The sequence below is a fragment of the Nycticebus coucang genome, chromosome 7, assembly GCF_027406575.1.
Source record: "Nycticebus coucang isolate mNycCou1 chromosome 7, mNycCou1.pri, whole genome shotgun sequence".
NCBI lineage: Eukaryota > Metazoa > Chordata > Mammalia > Primates > Lorisidae > Nycticebus > Nycticebus coucang.
The window spans coordinates 95191674-95212743 of NC_069786.1; the positions used below are offsets into that span (position 1 = coordinate 95191674).

Sequence of the window (21070 nt, forward strand, 5' to 3'; positions counted from 1 at the left end):
ATTAAGAAGTCAAAAATCAAATATATTTGTAGTAGAATGGGCCTATTTGTGTGACATAATCTCAGAAGACCCAGGAGCTCACACCTACCCCTGTATCTTAACACATTTAAAACATGTTTTCTGTCTGCTTCCTGGTGCTTGAAATTTCAAAATTACAACCCATTTCTTAGGGTTAAAACTCTTTATCTCTTTAAAATGCAAAAACATTTCTATGAGTAATAACACATTGACTTATCTGTAATTCATCCATGCCATTGAAAGAATTTAACAGATCTATTCTATAAGTGCGTTTTATACCTCAGATAAGGCAGACATCATAGTGATAGAGGGTTCCCCAGGTCTAAGTAACATGAGGATGTGATTGCTCAAAGAATCACAGTTTTGCCTATGATCAGCCCTGTCTTCTATCACCATTAATACTCTGAATAGGAATGTAGCTGCCCAGCTGATATTTTGGGCAACTGAAGCAGAGATGACTTTCCTGATATTAAATAGGTCACGGCTGGAGGTGGGAGGTACATGGCTTCCATAACAGCACTAGAAGGAACTGGGAACATTATCAGTCAATAACTCTGGCAAGTGGAAAGGCCCTAAAAGTTGAAGGTGAAATTGATGCCTCCTTCCCGGGCTAAAGATACAAAAATAAGAGTTGTCAGCATTAGACTGCTCTCTAGGGTACTGTATTGGCGACTCTGTGGTCATCAGGACAGCTTTCCAAAACTGTTTGTGGAACTTAATTTGAAATCAGAAGAGAATTCTTTTTCTTGTTTTACTTCTTTTCTTTATTTATTTTTCTTCATTAAATCATAACTGTTTACACTGATGTATTTATGGGGTACATTGTATTGATTTGATAATGTGAAATGCTTACATCGAACTGATGAACACATCCTTAGCCCTTTATAGTGCTATGAATTTCCTTTCTCTCGCTCTCTCTCTTTTGGCTTTCAGGTTTCTGAAAGTGAAAACATTACTTCCTTCCCCACTCTAGATTTTCACTTTCTCTAGGAAATTATTCCACTGAAGTAGGCAATATAGGCATAGAATTACTGCCTTTTAAGGCTGTTTATCTTTTGCAAATAAAGCAATGGGACGTGGGTTATTAGATTAGTATTAACATGGGAGTTATTAAAAATATTGGTTACTGAAAGAGTTGCCTAGTGTTAGACCTAGAAAATGGAGATGTTTAATTTGATAAACATTTTACTGAGCTCCCTGTATGTGAAAGCCACTGTGTTAAATGCTGCGTTAGGTATGGCAAACCCTGTGATTTGGTAGTTTACTGGCAGGAGATAATGGGCTGGTAAGGACCTGCTCAGCGTGAGGTTTGAGTGTGTTACTCATCATTTAACAAGGAGTTGTAATAGTGGGTGATTATATTGCAAAGCACTGTAACTTCAGTAGGACACTATTAAGATGAGTTTGTTTGAATAGGTTTGACAGTTTTCATTCTACAATAGTGTTTTTATCCATGTAGGATTAGTATGATTTTTGAAACCCATCTTTAAGCCCAGCCTCCATACTAGTCACCTTTCTACATTTGATTCTGCGTAATACAGAGATGAATAACAGAGACAGGATCAGCACAGGTGGCTGTGATGTAAAGTCCCACAGCACGGTGACTCAACATAAACTGGAAAATGTGGCAGGAGCATATATTTTTCCCATTTTTCTCATGACTTATTATTTTGTGTATCTGTTTAGGCTCTAACATTCATGCTTTGGATACCTGTTATGTGCAAAGCACCATGCAAGGTACTGGGGGAAAGGACTCCTTACATCTAAAAGTGGGTGAAGCAGTGATACACAGTGTCCAGAGAGTCAGCAGATGGTATTTGATGTTCTCAGCTGCAGTCTAAGGACCCTGAGTCCTTGCTGGACTTTTCACATTGGCTTGTAATGCCACTTCTCCTACCTCAGCACAATTTTCGCTCTTCTGCTACTCAGCAGAATTTTATTTGCAAGTAAATCTGAAAGGAAAATATTATCTGAACATTATATAAATTTTCCTTTAGTTGAGTTTTTATTCCTTTTAAAAATACTCTTAAGTATTTTAAATTAATGTCAAAACTTTGTGGTCGTTAGGGTTTTAAATATATCATTCAGGGATGGGATAGTTACAGGAGATTGCAGCTGTGAAATGAATAAATGAATAAATAAATAAACCAAAAACATTCTCCAAAGGTGACTTCTGTTCTGAATTACTGAACATTAACCTAAAAGTTAAAACTTTACTATGGTAAGGGAAATGAATTTTCTGAAGATTAAAAAAAAGTCAAAACAATCTGGAGCACACGAGCCAAGGGTTATTTAATGTTTTACTAAGTCAGTTGGGATGTGATCTGGAGAGCTAACATGAGCAGGCATCTAACAAAAACAGTTAACTGCTGTCTAATCATGCTTGCAGTGGAACCCATACATTGGCAACTGTCATAATTAGGCCAAGTGTAATGGGTTGGATTAAATACACTCTTTTACGTGGGTATTATTACTAATACATTTGCAGCCTCAGGATGGGAAGAAGTTGCAGGCATGTTTATAGTTCCTCAATTTAGTTTTGCTTATTGAAATCAATTTAAATTGAAATTAAGTAAGTCACAGATATTCTTCTGGCACTGTTTATAGAACTTTATATTAGTTTGAGTTTCAAAGAATATGTTGACTTACATAGCAGTGGAACCCTCCAAAAAACCACTTGTTGGCATGTGGCCAACCATAGCTGGTTATTTAAAAGTAAGGTGTTGTACCCTTGGTGCACAGAAACTTCCTTCACTTGTGGATACAGAAATGTCTTTAGACACATTTTCTGTGTAAGGTTGGAATTGTCAGCATCTTAAATGGTGACAAAATTTCCACTTGATACCGGAGAGTCCTTAAGACCCTGGTACCCAGGGAAACCATGATCACAGGTGCATTAGTAAGCAAGTATTTCAGGCTGGCTTCTTTGTAGAATTTTGTACATGCTTCTTCAAAGTTAGTTTTGCTTTTCTGAATCCTCAAGCTATTGTAATACTTTTTTTCTTTTTTATTGTTGGGGATTCATTGAGGGTACAATAAGCCAGGTTACACTGATTGCAATTGTTAGGTAAAGTCCCTCTTGCAATCATGTCTTGCCCCCATAAAGTGTGACACACACCAAGGCCCCACCCCCCTCCCTCCGTCCCTCTTTCTGCTTCCCCCCCCATAACCTTAATTGTCATTAATTGTCCTCATATCAAAATTGAGTACATAGGATTCATGCTATTGTAATACTTTTGTTAAAGACATTAAAGTAATCAAATAGGCTTGACAAGCTTGGAGAAGGTTTATGAAAGCTAGTCACCTGGCAATTTTATGAAGGAGCTAAATGGTAATGATAACTGCACAGAAGCAAACATTTTTAAATGATTACTCAAGGTGTAGCTGACAACTGTTTGGGAAACAGAACAACTGGATGAAAGAAAAGGTAAAATGATCCCTTTGTGCAGAAAGCAGCTCAGTGAAGTAGATCCTGTCACTATCATGAACATGAAGACAAATATCTTCCAGCTTGCTCTGTACAAGTTTTCTTGTCCTGCACCCCATTATTAATCATTAAAATGTGATATAGCACTAGTCCCAGGACAGACAACACGGTTGCACACATCAAAGGCAGGGAGATGACTAATATTTTGATTTTGCATTTGTCTCTGTTTCACCAAGAGTAAGCCATCTTGACAGGATTGATTGTTTAAAAACAAAAGATGCCAATCAATTAATGATGCTTGTATCTGTTTCATATAAAATACAGTAGAACCTCCATGCTTGACTACCTCCCTACATTGACCACCTCCTTAAGTTGACATAATTTACATAGACCGGACAGTCACCACATGTCCATATCAGTTCAGTAGGCCTGGTTCCTTATGTTGACCACCTCTGTAGCTGGGTCAGTTTGTTACCATCCCTTGGGTGGTCAGCTTACAGAGGTTCTACCTTATTGAAAAAATTTGAAAAGTAAAGGATATTATCTTCATTCTAGTTAGCAAATATATATGTAATAACAATCTGATTTACAAATGTACCAAGTTTAATAAAATACATGTCTTATTTTAAACAATCTGAAAAGATGAGCCACTGCAAAAGCAAAGAGCCAAAACCTTGTGTTTTTATTCCAAGGCAGGTAAGAGATGGATGAATTATTGCAGTGTTCTTAAGGGGAGAGAACAAAAATATGTTTAGAATAGATTGTCTTTTTACTGACTCACATATTTTCAAATAGTAGCTTTATACAAAGTTTCCAAGGCCTTCCTGAAAAAAAAAAAATGGACCCAAGATAGTATACTTCTTCCTAGGTTTCATAGGAAGAGTGTTTAATAGCAGATATGTGTTGCAAATTAAAGTGGGAGGGAAAAATAGCCATGGCAAAAATTTATTTTCATGATGATTTGATGAATGCCACTTTCTTGAATGTTTGTCACCAAGTTGCACTTGCAATGGGAAATCCATAGTGAGATATAATGTTGCTGTCACAGAACAACTTAGGAGCACAGGTCTCCTCCTGAACGCCTGGGAGGTAAAATCTACATTATTTTACTAATCAACTGTATCACTTTAGGCAAGTCAACTTTTGGTCAGCTTTTTAAATCTATAAAATGGGGTTGTCCCTAATAAGGTGACTTTTCAATAGGATGTTCGAGACATTTAGATATCATTCAGGAGAAAATTGGAATCTACAGAAGATTTTTGAGTCCTGATATGATGAAGTTTCATTTTTTTTCTTTTTTTTAATTGTTAAATCATAGCTGTGTACATTAGTGCAATTGCCTGTACCCATTCTAAGATGCACCATAGATGTGGCCCCACCCATTACCCTCCCTCCACCAAAACCTCCCCCCTCCCTTCCCCTTCCTTGGCCCTTTCCTCATAGTCTTGTGCTATAGTTGGGTTATAGCCTTCATGTGAAAGCTGTAATCTAGCTTCATAGTAGGGCTGAGTACATTGGATACTTTTTCTTCCATTCCTGAGATACTTTGCTAAGAAGAATATGTTCTAGCTCCATCCATGTAAACATGAAAGAGGTAAAGTCTCCATCTTTCTTTAAGGCTGCATAATATTCCATGGTATACATGTACCACAATTTGCTAGTCCATTCGTGGGTCGATGGGCACTTGGGCTTCTTCCATGACTTAGCAATTATGAATTGGGCTGCAATAAACATTCTGGTACAGATGTCTTTGTTATATTGTGACTTTTGGTCTTCTGGGTATAAACCTAGTAAAGGAATTATAGGATTGAATGGCAGGTCTAATTTTAGGTCTCTAAGTATTCTCTAAACATCCTTCCAGAAGGAACGTATTAGTGGGCATTCCCACCAGCAGTGTAGAAGTGTGCCCTTTCCTCCACATCCACGCCAACATTTCTGGTTTTGGGATTTTGTTATGTGTGCTACCCTTACTGGGGTTAGGTGATATCTCAGAGTAGTTTTGATTTGCATTTCTCTGATGATTAAGGATGATGAGCTTTTTTTCATGTGTTTGTAGATCATGCATCAGTCTTCTTTAGAGAAGTTTCTCTTCAAGTCCCTTGCCCACCCTGAGATGGGGTCACGTGTTCTTTTCTTGTTAATACGTTTAAGTTCTCTGTGGATTCTGGTTATTAGACCTTTATCAGAGGTATAACCTGCAAATGTTTTCTCCCATTCTGAGGGCTGTCTGCTTGCTTTACTCACTATGTTCTTGGCTGTGCAGAAGCTTTTTAGTTTGATCAGGTCCCAGTAGTGTATTTTTGATACTGCTTCAATTGCCTGGGGATTCCTCCTCATAAAATACTCACCCAGGCCGATTCCTTCAAGAGTTTTCCCTGCACTTTCTTCAAGTATTTTTATAGTTTCATGTCTTAAGTTTAAATCTTTTATCCAGTGAGAGTCTATCTTAGTTAATGGTGAAAGGTGTGGGTCCAGTTTCAGTCTTCTACAGGTTGCCAGCCAGTTTACCCAGCACCATTTGTTAAATAGGGAATCTTTTACCCACTGAATGTTTTTAATTGGCTTGTCAAAGATCAAATAACGGTAAATAGCTGGATCCATCTCTTGGTTCTCTGTTCTGTTCCAGACATCTACTTCTCTGCTTTTGTGCCAGTACCATGCTGTTTTGATCACTATAGATTTATAGTACAGTCTCAGGTCTGGTAGCGTGATTCCTCCTGCTTTGTTTTTATTGCTCAGTAATGTTTTGGCTATTCGAGGCTTTTTCTGATTCCATATAAAATGAAGTATTATTTTTTCAAGATCTTTAAACTATGACAATGGAGCTTTAATAGGAATTGTGTTAAAATTATATATTGCTTTGGGCAGTATGGACATTCTAACAATGTTGATTCTTCCCAGCCATAAGCATGGTATGTTTTTCCATCTGTTAACATCTTCGGCTATTTCTTTTCTTAGAGTTTCGTAGTTCTCTTTGTAGAGATCTTTCACGTCCTTTGTTAGGTATACTCCCAAATATTTCATCTTCTTTGGCACTACTGTGAAAGAAATAGAGTCCTTGACTGTTTGTTTGGCTTGGTTATTGTTGGTATATATAAAGGCTACAGATTTATGGGTGTTGATTTTGTAGCCTGAGACATTGCTATATTCCTTGATCACTTCTAAAAGTTTTGTAGTAGAATCCCTAGTGTTTTCCAGATATACAATCGTATCATCTGTGAAGAGTGAAAGTTTGATCTCTTCTGACCCTATGTGGATACCCTTGATCGCCTTTTCTTCCCTAATTGCAATGGCTAAAACTTCTATTACAATGTTAAAGAGCAATGGAGACAATGGGCAACCTTGCCTGGTTCCTGATCTAAGTGGAAATGATTTCAATTTAACTCCATTCAGTATGATATTTGCTGTGGGTTTGCTGTAGATGGCCTCTATTAGTTTAAGAAATGTCCCTTCTATACCAATTTTCTTAAGTGTTCTGATCATGAAGTGATGCTGGATATTAGCAAAAGCTTTTTCTGCATCAATTGAAAGAATCATATGGTCTTTATTTTTAAGTTTGTTTATGTGTTGAATTACATTTATAGATTTACGTATATTGAACCAGCCTTGAGACCCTGGGATAAATCCAACTTGGTCATGGTGTATAATTTTTTTGATGTGTTGCTGGATTCTGTTTGTTAGGATTTTATTGAGTATTTTAGCATCAATATTCATTAGTGATATTGGTCTATAATTTTCTTTTCTTGTTGGGTCTTTCCCTGGTTTGGGAATCAAGGTGATGTTTGCTTCGTAGAATGTGCTGGGTAATATTCCTTCTTTTTCTATATTTTGGAAGAGGTTTAGTAGTATAGGTACTAGTTCTTCTTTAAATGTTTGGTAGAATTCTGACATAAAGCCATCTGGTCCTGGGCTTTTCTTTTTAGGGAGATTTTGAATGGTTGATGCTATTTCAGAACTTGATATAGGCCTGTTCAACATTTCTACTTCGTTCTGGCTAAGTCTTGGTAGGTGGCATGCTTCCAGGTATTGGTCAATTTCTTTCAGATTTTCATATTTCTGAGAGTAGAGTTTCTTGTAGTATTCATTAAGGATTTTTTGAATTTCTGAGGGGTCTGTTGTTATTTCATCATTACCATTTCTGATTGATGAAATTAGAGATTTTATTCTCTTTTTCCTGGTTAGGTTGGCCAAAGGTTTGTCTATTTTATTGATCTTTTCAAAAAACCAGCTTTTGGATTTATTGATCTGTTGTATAGTTCTTTTGTTTTCAATTTCATTTAATTCTGCTCTGATTTTGGTTATTTCTTTTCTTCTGTTGTGTTTGGGGTTGAAGTGTTCTTCTTTCTCCAGTTGCTTGAGATGTTCCATTAAGTTATTGACTTCCTTTCTTTCTGTTTTCTTGAGGAAGGCTTGCAGTGCTATAAATTTCCCTCTTAGGACTGCCTTTGCAGTATCCCAGAGGTTCTGGTAATTCGTGACTTGATTGTTGTTTTGTTCCAAAAATATGGTGATTTGCTTCTTAGTCTCGTATATAACCCATGTATCCTTCAGCATAAGGTTGTTTAGCTTCCATGTTTTTGTATGGGTATGCAGGTTCCTGTTGTTATTTAGTTCAACTTTCATTCCATGATGGTCTGAGAAGATGCAAGGAATAATTTCTGTTTTTTTTTAATTTGCTGAGGTTAGATTTGTGGCCTAAGATGTGATCGATTTTGGAGTATGTTCCGTTGGCTGATGAGAAGAATGTGTATTGAGTTTTTTTGGGATGAAATGTTCTGTAGACGTCTGTTAAGTCCAGATGTTGAATGGTTGAGTTTAAATCTAAAATTTCTTTGCTTAGCTTCTTTTTGGAGGATCTATCCAGCACTACTAAAGGGGTGTTAAAATCTCCAACTACTATGGAAGTGGAGGAAATCAAGTTGCTCATGTCTGTTAGAGTTTCTCTTATAAATTGAGGTGCGTTGTGGTTGGGTGCATAAATATTAATAATTGAGATCTCATCGTATTGAGTATTACCTTTAACAAATATGAAGTGTCCATCCTTCTCCTTAATTATTTTGGTTGGTTTAAAGCCTATTGTGTCTGCGAACAGGATTGCAACGCCTGCTTTTTTCTGCTTTCCATTTGTCTGGAATATAGATGACCATCCCTTCACCTTTAGTCTATATCTGGCTTTTAATGTAAGATGCGATTCTTGGATGCAGCCGCCATCCTATGCCTCTTTAGAGGACAATTTAAACCATTCACATTAATTGAGAGTATTGATAAGCCTTTCGAGAGACCGGTGGACATTTTTAATCCTTTTGCGACTGTGGAAGTTGGAATTTGATCAAAAATTTTTTGGGTGGGTTTACTTTTGTGGTGGAGAATTACACTGGTCTTTATGAAGGATAGGTCTAAGAATGTCATGGAGAGCTGGTTTAGTTGTGGCAAATTTCTTCAACATGTGAATGTCGTTGAAGTATTTAATTTCTCCATCATAAATGAAGCTCAGTTTAGCTGGGTACAGGATCCTGGGTTGAAAGTTATTTTGTTTTAGGAGATTAAAAGTCGATGACCATTCTCTTCTAGCTTGAAAGGTTTCAGCAGAGGGATCTGCAGTTATTCTGATATTCTTCCCCTTGTAGGTAATGGTTTTCTTTCGTCTGGCAGCTTTCAGAATTTTCTCCTTCATATTAACTTTAGTGAAATTGATTATGATGTGTCTGGGGGATGTCTCATTTGGGTTGAGTCGTGCTGGAGTTCTGAAACTGTCTGCTATCTGAATTTCGGAATCTCTTGGCATGTCTGGAAAGTTCTCCTTCATAATCTCATGGAGAAGAGACTCTGTGCCTTGTGAAGCCACTTCGTCACTTTCGGGGATCCCTATAAGACGAATATTGGTTTTCTTCAAATTATCCAAGAGCTCTCTGAGAGAGTGGTCTGTTTTTGCTCTCCATTTCTCTTCTTCTTTGAGGATTTGGGAGCATTCGAAAGCTTTGTCTTCAATGTCAGAAATGCTTTCTTCTGCTTGCTCCGTTCTGTTACTGAGGGATTCTACTGTGTTTCTCAGATCTTTGAGGGATGCAACTTCTTGTCTCAATGTGTTGAATTCTTTGGTCATTTGGTCTTTGAATCCGTTGAATTCTTGAGATAACTTTTGGAATTCTAATTCAATCTTATTTGCTATCCAGATCCTGAATTCAATTTCTGACATCTCAGCTATTTGTTTGTGCATGGGGTCTTGTGCTGTTTCTGCCCCATTGATCCTTGGGGGAGTTGATCTACTCTGATTATTCATATTGCCTGAGTTTTTCTGTTGATTTTGCCTCATGATTGTTTTTCACCATTGCCTCCGGCTGTCCTCAGAGTTGGGGAGGTGTCTCTCCAAGATTAGACCCCAGCAGGATCACTCTATTGTTGCTGGATCTTTGTAGGGAGTGACCCTGTGTAGTTCCTCTGGGGCTGCTCTAGCTAGGGAGTTCTGGTTGTGGAAGCAGCTCCGGTTTGTGACACACCCGGATCCAGCAACAGGGCTGGGGGTGGTGTGCACGGTTCTGGGAGTGCCAGGCGCCCATTGACTTTGGCACAGAGAGTCCAAGGCTCCAACAGTCTCTGGCCAGGAGAAGAGCTCTGTGCAGAGGCACGGAGGGCTGCAAAGGGCACGCAGCTACCAGAGTCCCTGTCCAGATGAACGGGCTAGTGTGGAAGCTGGGAGGACACAAGAGGGAGGACGCAGGGTTGTGTGGCTCCCACAGTTCCTGGTCAGGGAATGTAGAGGCCCACTGGGTGCAGGTCACTGGTCAGGGGTCACTGCACAGCTCTTATGGAGGTCTGGGCGGCGCCAAGCCCAGGAGTTTGAGGTTGCTATGAGCTATGACATCACGGCACTCTACCCAGGGCAACAGCCCAAGGCTCCAGTGTGCCAAAACCGTCTCACTCTGCTCCTAAGGATTAAGGCTGTAAGGCAGCTCAGCCCCCACCTTTAGGCTGCTCAGTCAGTAGGTTACTTTGACCTGCCCAATCCTTGCTCTGAGACCCTGAGGGTGGAGCTTGCCAGGGCAGTTCTTTCACAATGGCTTCCTGCACCCAGCTCAGTGGCTCAGTCTGGGGCCCCAGACAATGCCCAAAGTTCTCCACACTCCTGCTCAAGCTCTCCCCAAGGCAGTTCAACTGAGTGCCAAGTCCAAGAACACCGAAACAGTTCACAGGTAAGGCCTTTCTGGTTTGCTGTCTCACTGGTGCTTGTACTTACGGTTGCCAGCATGATTAGGTCGGTCGAACACACGCAACCACTTGCCAGTTTTCCACTGTTTTTGTCCTTCTCTTGGGGTCCAGAAGTCCCTTGCTGGCTCCCTGTATCCTCAAAGGGATGATTATAGGCAGATCCCACTGGCCAGAGATGCCTGGAGTCTTGTCTCCCCAGACTCGCTGTTCCCAGTTGCAGGGAAGCTGTTACTCGGCCGCCATCTTTAATCTCTCCCCCTCATTTTTTTCTTATTGTTGGGGATTCATTGAGGGTATAAGAAACCAGGTTACACTGATTGCATTTGTTAGGTAAAGTCCCTCTTACAATCATGTCTTGCCCCCAAAAGGTGTGGCACGCACTGACACCCCACTACCCTCCCTCTTTCCCTCTCTTTGCTCTTCCTTTCCCCACCCCTTCCTCCTTCTTTCTCTCTCTGCTCTCCCCTTCCCCCACCCCCTGCCATGTCATTAATTGTCATTAATTGCCCTCATATCAAAATTGAGTACACAGGATTCATGCTTCTCCATTCTTGTAATGCTTTACTAAGAATAATGTGTTCCACTTCCATCCAGGTTAATACAAAAGATGTAAAGTCTCCATTTTTTTTAATGGCTGAATAGTATTCCATAGTGTACATATACCATAGCTTGTTAATCCATTCCTGGGTTGGTGGACATTTCGGCTATTTTCACATTTTGGTGATTATAAATTGAGCTGCAGTAAACAGTCTAGTGCAAGTGTCCTTATGATAAAAGGATTTTTTTTTCCTTCTGGGATGCTCAGTAATGGGATTGCAGGATCAAATGGGAGGTCTAGACTGAGTTCTTTGAGGTTTCTCCATACTTCCTTTCAAAAAGGTTGTATTAGTTTGTGGTCCCACCAGCAGTATAAAAGTGTTCCCTTCTCTCCACATCCATACCAGCATCTGCAGTTTCAAGATTTTGTGATGTGGGCCATTCTTGCTGGGGTTAGATGGTATCTCAGGGTGGTTTGATTTGCATTTCTCTAATAATTAGGGATGATGAGCATTTTTTTCATATGTTTGTTAGCCATTCATCTGTTTTCTTTAGAGAAGGTTCTATTCATCTCTCTTGCCCATTGATATAAGGGATTGTTGGCTTTTTTTGTGTGGATTAATTTGAGTTCTCTGTAGATCCTAGTTATCAAGCTCTTGTCTGATTCAAAATATGCAAATATCCTTTCCCATTATGTAGGTTGTCTATTTGCTTTGCTTGTTGTCTCCTGAGCTGTACAGAAGCTTTTCAGTTTAATTAAGTCCCATTTGTTTATTGTTGTTGTTTCAACTGCCATGGCAGTCTTCTTCATGAAGTCTTTTCCCAGGCTGATACTTTCCAGTGTTTTTCCTATGCTTTCTTTGAGGATTTTTATTGTTTCATGCCTTAAATTTAAGTCCTTTATCCATCTTGAATCACTTTTTGTGAGTGGAGTAAGGTGTGGGTCCAGTTTCAGTCTTTTACATGTGGATATCCAGTTCTCCCACCACCATTTATTGAATAGGGAGTCTTTCCCCCAAGGTATGTTCTTGTTTGGTTTATCAAATATTAGGTGGTTGTATGATGTTAGTTTCATTTCCTGGTTTTCTATTCAATTCCAAGTGTCTATGTCTCTGTTTTTGTGCCAGTACCATGCTGTCTTGACCACTATGGCTTTGTAATACAGCCTAAAATCTGGTATGGTGATGCCCCAGCTTTGTTTTTATTACAAAGAACTGCTTTAGCTATACGGGTTTTTTTCCGGTTCCATACAAAACACAGAATCATTTTTTCCAAATCTTGGAAGTATGATGTTGGTATCTTAATAGGGATAGCACTGAATAGGTAGATTACTTTGGGAAGTATAGACATTTTAGCAATGTCGATTCTTCCCAGCCATGAGCATGGTAAGTTCTTCCATTTGTTAATATCTTCCACTATTTCCTTTCTTAGGATTTCATAATTTTCTTAATAGAGGTCCTTCACTTCCTTTGTTAGGTATATTCTAGGTATTTCATTTTCTTTGAAGCTATGGTGAAGGGAGTTGTGTCCTTGCGTATACAAAGGCTACTGACTTGTGGACATTGATTTTATATCCTGAGACATTACTGTATTTTTAAATGACTTCCAGGAGTCTTGTGGTTGAGTTTTTGGGGTTCTCTACATATAAGATCATATCATCAGCAAAGAGGGAGAGTTTGACCTCCTCTGCTTTAATTTGGATACCCTTTATTTCCTTGTCTTGCCTAATTCTATTGGCTAGAACTTGCAGCACTATGTTGAATAGTAATGGTGACAGAGGACAACCTTGTCTGGTTCCAGTTCTGAGAGTAAAAGTTTTCAGTTTTACTCCATTCAGTAAAATATTAGCTGTGGTTTTGTCATAGATAGCTTCAATTAGTTTAAGATATGTGCCACCTATGCCTATACTCTTCAGGTTTTAATTGGAAAAGGATGCTGTATTTTATTGAATTTTTTTTTGCATCTATTGAGAGGATCATATGATCTTTATTTTTGCCTCTGTTAATACGGTGGATAATGTTTATGGACTTGTGTATGTTAAACCAGCCTTTCATCCCTGGGATGAAACCTACTTGATCATGATGTATGACTTTTTTAATGATAAGCTTTAATCTATTGGCTAGGATTTTGTTGATAATTTTTGCATCTATATTCATTAATGAAATTGGTCTGAAATTTTCCTTTTTTGTTTGGTCTTTTTTTGGTTTTGGTATCAGGGTGATGTTTGCTTCATAGAACATGTTGAGGAAGATTCCTTCCTTCTCAATTTTTTGGAATAATTTCTGCAGTATGGGAATAAGCTCTTCCTTGAAGGTTTGATAGAATTCTGGTGTGAAGCCATCTGGACCAGGGCATTTTTTGGTTGGAAGCTTTTTGTATGAAGCTTTTTTTTTTTTTTTGTATGAAATTGGTCTGTTCAGAAGCTTTATTTCTTCCTGGCTAAGTCTAGGGAGAGGGTGTGATTCCAAATATTGATCCATTTCCTTCACATTGTCAAATTTCTGGGCCTAGATTTTCTGGTAGTATTCAGAGACGATTTCTTATATCTCGGTGGCATCAGTTGTAATTTCCCCTTTGTCATTTCTGATTGAGTTTAGGTTATTTTACTTTTCTATTTCTAGTTAGTCTGGCCAAAAGTTTATCTACTTTATTTATTTTTTCAAAAAACTAACTCCTTGTTTCATTAATTTTCTGAATAATTCTTTTGTTTTCAATTTCATTGATCTCTGATTTAATTTTGGAGATTTCTGTTCTTCTGCTGGGTTTAGGCTTAGATTGTTCTTCTTTTTCCAATTCCATAAGATGGCTTGTGAGTTTGTTGGTGCTTTCTCTTTCTGTTTTTCAAATGTAGGCATCTGAAACAATAAATTTTCCTCTCAAAACTGCTTTTGCAGTATCCCACAGGTCTTCATTGTTGTTATGCTCAAGGAAGTTGATGATTTCCTGTTTTGTTTCTTCCTGCACCCAACTGTCATTCAACAGAAGGTTGTTTAATTTCCATGCTTTGGGGTTGAACATTTTTGTTGGAGTTGAGTTCCACCTTTAGTGCCTTGTGGTCTAAAAAAATACAAGGTAAAATTTCAATTCTTTTGATTGTGTTGAGGTTTGTTTTGTGTCCTAGGATATGATCAATTTTGGAGAATGTTCCATGGGGTGATGAGAAGAATGTATATTCTTTATTTTGGGGGTGGAGTGTTCGATATGCATCTATCAAGCACAGTTGTTCTAGGGCCTCATTTAAGTCTCTTATATCTGTTTAATTTCTGTTTAGAGGATCTGTCCAGCTCTGTAAGAGGATTATTAAAGTCCTCTGTTATTATGGTAATATAGGTTATCATATTGCTCAGACTGAGTAAGGTCTGTTTCAAGAATCTGGGAGCATTTAAATTGGGTGCATAAATATTTAGAATTGAAACATCTTCTTGTATTTCTCCCTTGACCAATATAAATGACCATCTTTATCTTTTTTTGTCTTTAGTTGCTTTAAATCCACATGCATCTGAAAATAAGATTGCAGCGCCTCTTTTCTTCTGAACTCCATTTGCCTGAAAAATTGTCTTCCAACCCTTAACTCAGAGTTTTAATTTGTCTTTTGAAGCTAGGTATATTTTTTGCAGACAGCAAATGGATGGCTTGTGTTTTTTAATATAGTCAGCCAATCTATGCCTCTTCAGTGGGGAATTCAAGCCATTAACATTTATTGAGATAACTGATAAGTGTGGTAGTGTTCTATTCATCTTATTTTGTGAGAGTCCATTGCTTAGTTTTATCTTTTGCATCAGTGTGGAAGTTAGGTTCTGTCCTTCATTTTTTGAGATCTTTGCTGTTGATCCATTGTGATGGTTAGTGTGTAGAGCAGGTTGAAGTATTTCCTGTAGAGCTGGTCTTGTTGTGGCGAATTTCCTCAATGTTTGTATATCAGTAAGTGATTTGATTTCTCCATCAATTTTAAAGCTTAGCTTAGCAGGATATAGAATTCTGGGCTGGAAATTGTTCTGTTAAAGTAGATTAAAGGTAGATGACCATTGTCTTCTTGCTTGGAAAGTTTCATTAGAGAAGTCTGCAGTCACCCTGATAGATTTGCCCCTGTAGGTCAACTGGTCCTTACTCCTGGCAGCTTGAAGAATCTTTTCTTTTGTCTTGACTTTGGACAGCTTCATCACAATGTGTCTTGAAGAAGCTCGGTTAGAGTTGAGGTGATCTGGGGTCTGATATCCTTCTGAAAGGAGTGTATCATAATCTTTGGTGATATTTGGGAAATTTTCATTTTTAATATTCTCTAGTATGGCTTCCATTCCCCTGGGGTATTCTTCTTCCCTTTCTGGAATACCTATAACTCCTATGTTTGAATGCTTCATAAAGTCCCATAATTCTGTCAGTGAACATTTTGCTTTCTCTCTCTTCTTTTCTGCCTCTTTAACTATCTCAGTTATCTCAAGAGCTCTGAGATTCTTTCTTCTGCATGGTCTAATCTGTTGTTGATACTTTCTGTTGCATCTTCAACTTCCCTAATTGACTACTTCAGGTCCTTCAGCTCTGCTATATCCTTTTTATATTCTTCATATCATTCATCTCTTATTTGATTCTGTATTTGGATTTCCTTTTAGTTCATATTCTTCATATTGTTCATCTCTTATTTGATTCTGTTTTGGATTTCCACTTTATCAGCAGTTTCCTTTATTGTTTCCATCATTTCCTTCATTGTTTTTATCATCTGTATTCTAAATTCCCTTTCTGTCATTTTTAACATTTCCTTATAGGTGGAGTCCTCTGCAGTAGCTATGTCACAGTCCCTTGGGGGTTGCTCTGGGCTGGGTTTTCATGTTGCCAGCAGTTTTCTGCTGATTCTTCCTCATGAGTTATTTCTTTTATCTGATTCCTTGCCCTAATTTTCCTTTCACTTCCTCTTGCTCTTTAAGTTGCTGTGCCTCTGGACTAGGGTTTTGATGAGTCCTTTTGGTACAGGACCAGAAGGATGAGAAGATTGAAGAGCAAGAAGGGAAAAAAGAAAGAAAAATAAAAAAAGAAAAAAGAAGGACGGGGATAGGTAAAAGGGAATATTGACAAAAAGAAGAGAGGCACAGGAAGAGGGAGACAGGTATACAGTAGGGTATACCTGTGGGCTGAGCAGAGCCATTAACTCTAAGGTTAATACTTTGAACTAACCTTAAAACCCCCCCAGCTTCTTGGGATGCCGGGTTGGGTGGTTCCTTGAGGTCAGCAGCTCTTTCATTGCCTGATCGGACACAGTACCCCACCTCCACCAAGTAGAGAGGAAAGACAAAAATGCTATAAATCAAAATAAAACAAGCAAACAGAAAACTTTACGGGATAAAATTGGGGGAAAAACCAAATAACGGGGGTAGAAACACTAGCAAAAATGAAGTTCTAATTGTTGAAAAAGGCAACAATGGAAAATTATATTTGAACTAGAAAAATGAAGCAAGAAAAAAAAGCAATGAAAAATCTATAGGGAAAATGTTGAAATTAAAAACGACAACAACAACAACAAAAAGAAAACAAGAAACAAAACCAAAAACAAAGCAGTGTATATATCTTGCTGGATATTGTCTGGGCAACAGGTGATCTTCTGGGATATGTGATGTTAATCACAATGCTGATACAGCTGTACGAGATGGAGACTGGAGGTCTCTGCTGATTTCTCAAACCCTGCATTGTTGAGAACCTAAATCTCTCCTCAGCCCACTTAAAAGGCATTTTAAACTGCTAACCTTGGCTAAGCAGAAGCTTTCCCAGGAAAGCACTTGTCTTTGGGATCACTCCTAAAGAGGCTATCTGCTTACTCAGTGTGCCAAAACTGGTCTCACTCTACCCCTGATGGCCAGGGCTATAAGGCATCGCAGTCCCTGCCTTTAGGCTGCTCAGTCACTAGATTACTCACTCCCCCATCTTTACTCTGCGACCCTGAGGGCGGAGCTTTCTGGGGCAGTTCTCCCACAATGGCTCTGCTTAGCCCACAGCTGAATACTATTAGCTCTGTCTGGCTCAGCGGCTCAGTCTGGGGCCTTAGACAACACTTAAAGTCCTCTGCACTCTTGCCCAAGTTCTCCCAAGGTAGTTCAACTGAGTGCCAAGTCCAAAACAAACCAAAACAGCTCACAGTTAAGGCCTTTCCAGTTTTCAATTTCACTGCTGCTGTACTTACAGCTGCCAGTGGGATTAGACCAAATGAACACATGCAAGCACTTGCCAATTCTCCACTGCTTTTGCCCTCCTCATGGGGTCTAGAAGTCTCTCGCTGATTCCCTGTGTCCCCAAGGGATGTTTCTGGGCAGATCCCACCAGGTAGAGATTTCTGAAGTCTTCTGTCCCCAGACTCACCGCACCCAGTTGCAAGGAAGCTGTTACTTGGCTGCCATCTTGCTCCTCCCTCCTGAAGTTTCATTTTTTTTTAGTACTATTAAGTAGTTCCATTGACTCTGCAATGATTCTGAGGAATTAAACTCCTTATTGGGAAAAACTGGAAGAAACTTTTTTTTTCCACGCAGGTTAGACAATTTAATCCATCTCTGAGTAAAAGCATTACTGTCCCCTTTGGTAAAGTTTTCTTTTTAAATAAATAATTTTAATCTTAACTCACAACTTTACACATCCTTGCAAAGAGACATCTAACACATAAAGTAATACCAACCCTTATCTGGGTAAGTTTCCTATTCTTTTAGGAATAAAGCCCTGACAAAGAAAGATCCATTAGGAGATATTCATGTGACAGAACGGAAGAAAAGCTCTTTGTCTTACTACAGCAGGCAAAGGCAGCTAGGAGCTCAGGCAGTGGCATCAGATATGTAAATAAGGCCACTGCCAGATTTTATCGATTGAGTTAACCCAGCCTTTGCTGGCTGAGGGTTAACTGATGACCCAGCTGGGGGATTATCTAAGGACACCTTCTCACCTTCTCTCCTTGGCTTGGGCTTTATATTTCATTTCAGTCAGTATCAGGGGCAACCTAGGCAGGAGATAATACAAATCAACCACTTTATCTTCGTAGCAATTTAGATGAATTACTCAGTTGAGAGGAGAGCTTGAGATTATTGACGTAAATTGTGGTTTGGAATTATTTGTATATTTTAGACATCTATTTGTTTTCTCTATAACTACTAATAATTGAAAGTTGACTACAGAAAATAGAATAAAAGGATTCTTCTAAATGCAATGAAAGCTGTTTTCACAGATGATCAGATGCTCTTCTGAGAAAATTTCACCTAAGCAATGATTGGTTTTTCAATATGTTAATGATGAGATGTTTTAGGATACAATTTGGAACTTTGATTACTGAAGGATTTCAGGTTATCCTTTGAGGAATCACAAAGAGAAGTTCCTTTTTTTTTGTTTTTGAGCCAGAGCTTCATTATGTTGCCCTCGGTATGGTCCTGTAGTGTCACAGCTCATAGCAAACTTAAACTCTTGGGCTTAAGTGATTCTCTTGCCTCAGCCTCCCAAGTAGCTGGGACTACAGGCACCTGCCACAACACCCAGATATTTTTTTGTTGCAGTTGTCATTGTTGTTTAGCTGGCCTGGGCTGGGTTTGAAACCGCCAGCCTTGGTGTATGTGGCTGGCACCATAACTACTGTGCTATGGGCACCCAGCCAAGTTCCATTTTTTTTTAAGTTAAATCACACTATATTATCTTTTTATGAAGTGATCTATTAATTGATGGGAAACACAGAAATTTCTTATACTATCGGCTGAGCAAATATTTACTTGGAGATTTTAAAGAAGTTGAATTATAGGATTTGTAGTATGTTTTGAGCCTGAATTTATTTTACCTCAAATAAGTGTGTAATAAAGTTTTAATACTTATTTTACTTTATGATGGTGGAATGTTAATACTTTTACAGGAGTAATTCTGTTAAAAATCTTTGTACTTATCTTTTAGTATTTAATCTGAAAGAAAATTAAGAGCATGTGAAATTATAGAAAAATGGAGAAACCTAGAAAAAAATAAAGTGGAGAAACTTGAGACAAAAAGAAAGATCAGAGTTCAAAAAAATAATTACAAGTTTGAAAAGTGACCAATAATAAACAAAATATTTTGTTATACGCACATATGTGGGAAAAGAAATAAGGACTGTAGAAGTAAAATAGGGAAAAGGTGATTATATATAAATGGATGGGTGAATCTGATAAAAATGTGAATAAGACTGAGTCCCTATCTTACTGGGATTACAATTTATTGGGGAGGTAAGAGAGTAGAAGACAATATAGGTAAACAAAAAACTATAATTTAAGATAGAAAATAAGAAATTCTATGAGCAGAATAAAAAGTTAGAATGTTGGGGGAACTTAGGAAGTGGGAAAGAAGAGAGATGGGGAAATCAGGAAACCAAAAGAGGAGGGGCACTGAGTGAGCTTCCAGGCCTGGCAGGATTTTGACAGAGGAGGTAGCTTTAGAAGGCTTCTCTAATGGGAGGAAATATGTGGAAGGAGGGGCATATAGAGGGTGCTTAGATACATAATTCATCCAGGTCAACAGGGACTCATGAGGACGGGAATATCATGGAGGCAATGGCTGTTGAGTTTGATGTGCTGGGGTATGGGGAGATGTGAACTCTAGGTTAGAGAAATGACCCCCTTCAGTAAACAAAGGGGAAGTTGGCAAAACCAGGTATTAACTAATGTTATACTTTTGGAAGATGATTCTAGAAATGGTATTTAGGAAGAAATGAGATGGGAACGACCAGAACTTCCATTTCTCCTCTGAGAGACACAAAGGGGGTTTTGTGAGAATTTGGAGAAGATAGGAGCTGCTTCAATTTTTGGTGGGGGCAGGTGGAGGAGAGGTGAGGAGGATGAAATGGAGCACAGAATATTTTTAAAGATGACATTTGGTAGTCCCTGGAGGGATACATAAGCCCCTTCTGGTTCTCTTTGCTGTTGCATTTCAATACCATGTGCCTAAGTGTGGCATTCCTCCTTGGGGAAAGGGAGTGGAAGCAGAGGTGTTTATGAAGATGACTTCTAAGACTTCAATAATTGCATTCATTCAACAGCTATTTATTTGGCATCCACTGTGTACCAAGCATTTCACACAACTAGAGAATGGAGGGGGCTTAGAACAGAGATTATCCTTCCTTCTCCCATCTCTTGTGGTTGAGACCGTGGCTCCCTGTCACTGGAAGTGTCATGTGAGTCTGTCTGTATGATGTCTTCTTACCAATGAGCCAATTTAAGGATTTCTCACAACTACTTTTCTTGATGTTTGTTTTGTGACAGATGATTCAAGAGAGCCGGTTTCTCATAGAAATGGCAGACACAGTCCATGAAAAAATTGTACAGTGTCAGAAAGCAGGTAATTGTTTTCTTTGGTGGGTTTTAAAAATATATTCTTTAGAAACCATAGTAATTCATGGAAGATTTTTTAAAAAGCTTTCCATTCTTTCTCTTAAAAGTAAAATATTTTATAGCATTGTTTAGCTATACTTTGTTTAGTATGGAAGAAACCTACGTGATAATAGATGGATTTTTTTTGTGTGTGTATGGGTTTGGGGTGGTATCTGAAGATGTCTGGAGGGCTGGGAGTTTTTGAATTGACTTTTGTGGTTTGGGACACTCTCAAAACCTTTTACTGCTAGCGTGGAAGCTGTGGTTCCACATGACCCTTTAAAACCCACTTTATTTTTACAAAGCGAACCATCATCCTGCTAATCTTCTTGGCTTTTACGTTATTTACTAGCCCTCAGTTTGGGGTTTAAATGTGCGCCTTCTTTATGGGTGACATGAATCACTACTCTGTGAGTGCACTTCTGTTTATTTCTGTTCCCCTCCCTCCACTCCTCCACATACACAATGATGGTTATGACGAGGAAGATGACAAGTGGCAGTTCCTTAATATATATGCATATGATACACTGAGCACATC

At 38.6% G+C, this 21070-nt stretch overlaps 1 protein-coding gene across 1 annotated transcript in view; it reads left to right on the forward strand.

Moving 5' to 3' along the window:
- The window catches only part of PLCL1 (phospholipase C like 1 (inactive)), a 360185-nt gene that overhangs the window by 298696 nt on the left and 40419 nt on the right, over positions 1–21070 (forward strand). Inside the window, exon 4 of the mRNA XM_053597114.1 lies at positions 20425–20500. Coding sequence (XP_053453089.1) covers positions 20425–20500 — 76 coding nt within the window. The remainder of the gene's footprint in view (positions 1–20424; positions 20501–21070) is intronic.